The sequence below is a fragment of the Monopterus albus genome, unplaced genomic scaffold (assembly GCF_001952655.1).
Source record: "Monopterus albus unplaced genomic scaffold, M_albus_1.0 scaffold134.1, whole genome shotgun sequence".
NCBI lineage: Eukaryota > Metazoa > Chordata > Actinopteri > Synbranchiformes > Synbranchidae > Monopterus > Monopterus albus.
The window spans coordinates 3,238,030-3,239,222 of NW_018128014.1; the positions used below are offsets into that span (position 1 = coordinate 3,238,030).

General features: G+C 39.7%; 1 protein-coding gene across 1 annotated transcript in view; it reads left to right on the forward strand.

Annotated features, from left to right (window-relative positions):
- Positions 1–1,193, forward strand: part of LOC109967747 (leucine-rich repeat-containing G-protein coupled receptor 5) — a 43,308-nt gene that overhangs the window by 35,165 nt on the left and 6,950 nt on the right. Inside the window, exon 14 of the mRNA XM_020613539.1 lies at positions 473–544. Within this exon, the coding sequence (XP_020469195.1) occupies positions 473–544 (72 nt within the window). The remainder of the gene's footprint in view (positions 1–472; positions 545–1,193) is intronic.

The window sequence follows — 1,193 nt, forward strand, 5'->3', positions numbered from 1 at the left end:
TGTTGTTATTGTTAAAGCCTGAAATGTGGCAAAAGGTCGCAAAGTTCAAGGGGGCCGAATACTTTCGCAAGGCACTGTAAATGTAGAAAGCATCTTTCTATTTTGAAGGGAATGTGCTGAAGTGCTGGGTCTGAAGAAAATGTAACCTGTATATCATTTCCTCATTTTATTATAGCTTGCCTTGTTTAAACATCACTTTAATGCTGCAGCTGGTAAAGGTGGAGCTGATGGTAACTACCTTATATACTTATACTGTGAAGTACTTTACATCCTGCTGGATAGCTGGTGGATTTCCTACTGGGATCAATAGAGTCTGATGGTTCTACTGGGTTTGGTTTGATTCATCTGATTCTGGACCTGAACTTATCAGGTACATGTAGTGCAGTAAAAAGTACACGGTTTGTCTCTGACATGGAGTGAAGTCATAGTATTCAAGTTCTATTTCCTGCTCTCTCTCTTTGTGCCTCTGTAGTGATTTATCATGGAACAGGCTGTTGTCGGTGAAGCCGAACTCGTTCTCTGCTCTGCCTGCACTCACCAAACTGTGAGTAACCAGACAAACTTACCAAACCAAATGCAGATCAAGCAGATAGACTGATCAGACCTCAGTTGGTTGTCTGAGAAATGTCTGTACCAGCACCAGGCTGGATCATCACCAGGCCCCAGAAGTCCCAGGTATTATGGCTGAATGTCCATCCAGTTCAGATGTTCCTGAATCAGAGAAAACATCAGACTAAAATACTGTACCACAACCACATCAGGATCTAACAATTGTTCCACAATAACTTGGTAATAATAATAATAATAATACTTTATTTGTATAGCACTTTACAACTCGGTAGGAGCCCAAAGCGCTTCACATAACAGCAGATAAAATACATGACAAACGACATACGACCTAAGAGCAAAACAAGAGAAACTAAAAACACAAAAAAAATATAAATCAAAAGGTAATTATTAAAGTGTGATGTCTCTGAGAGCAGGTCCTGCATTAAGACATGACCTTGTTGTAGCGCATTTCACCATAAATCAAGTTAAAAATCCATCTTCATCAGTCTGCTACAAGTCCAGGAGGGAGAGACAGGTCTCACTTCCTGTCCTCATTATTACATCACCTTAAACATGTAACATGTATGTGATTGTGCTTTACGTGGTCAGATGAAAGTAAAACAGTCAAAACAAAAAGAGAAGTG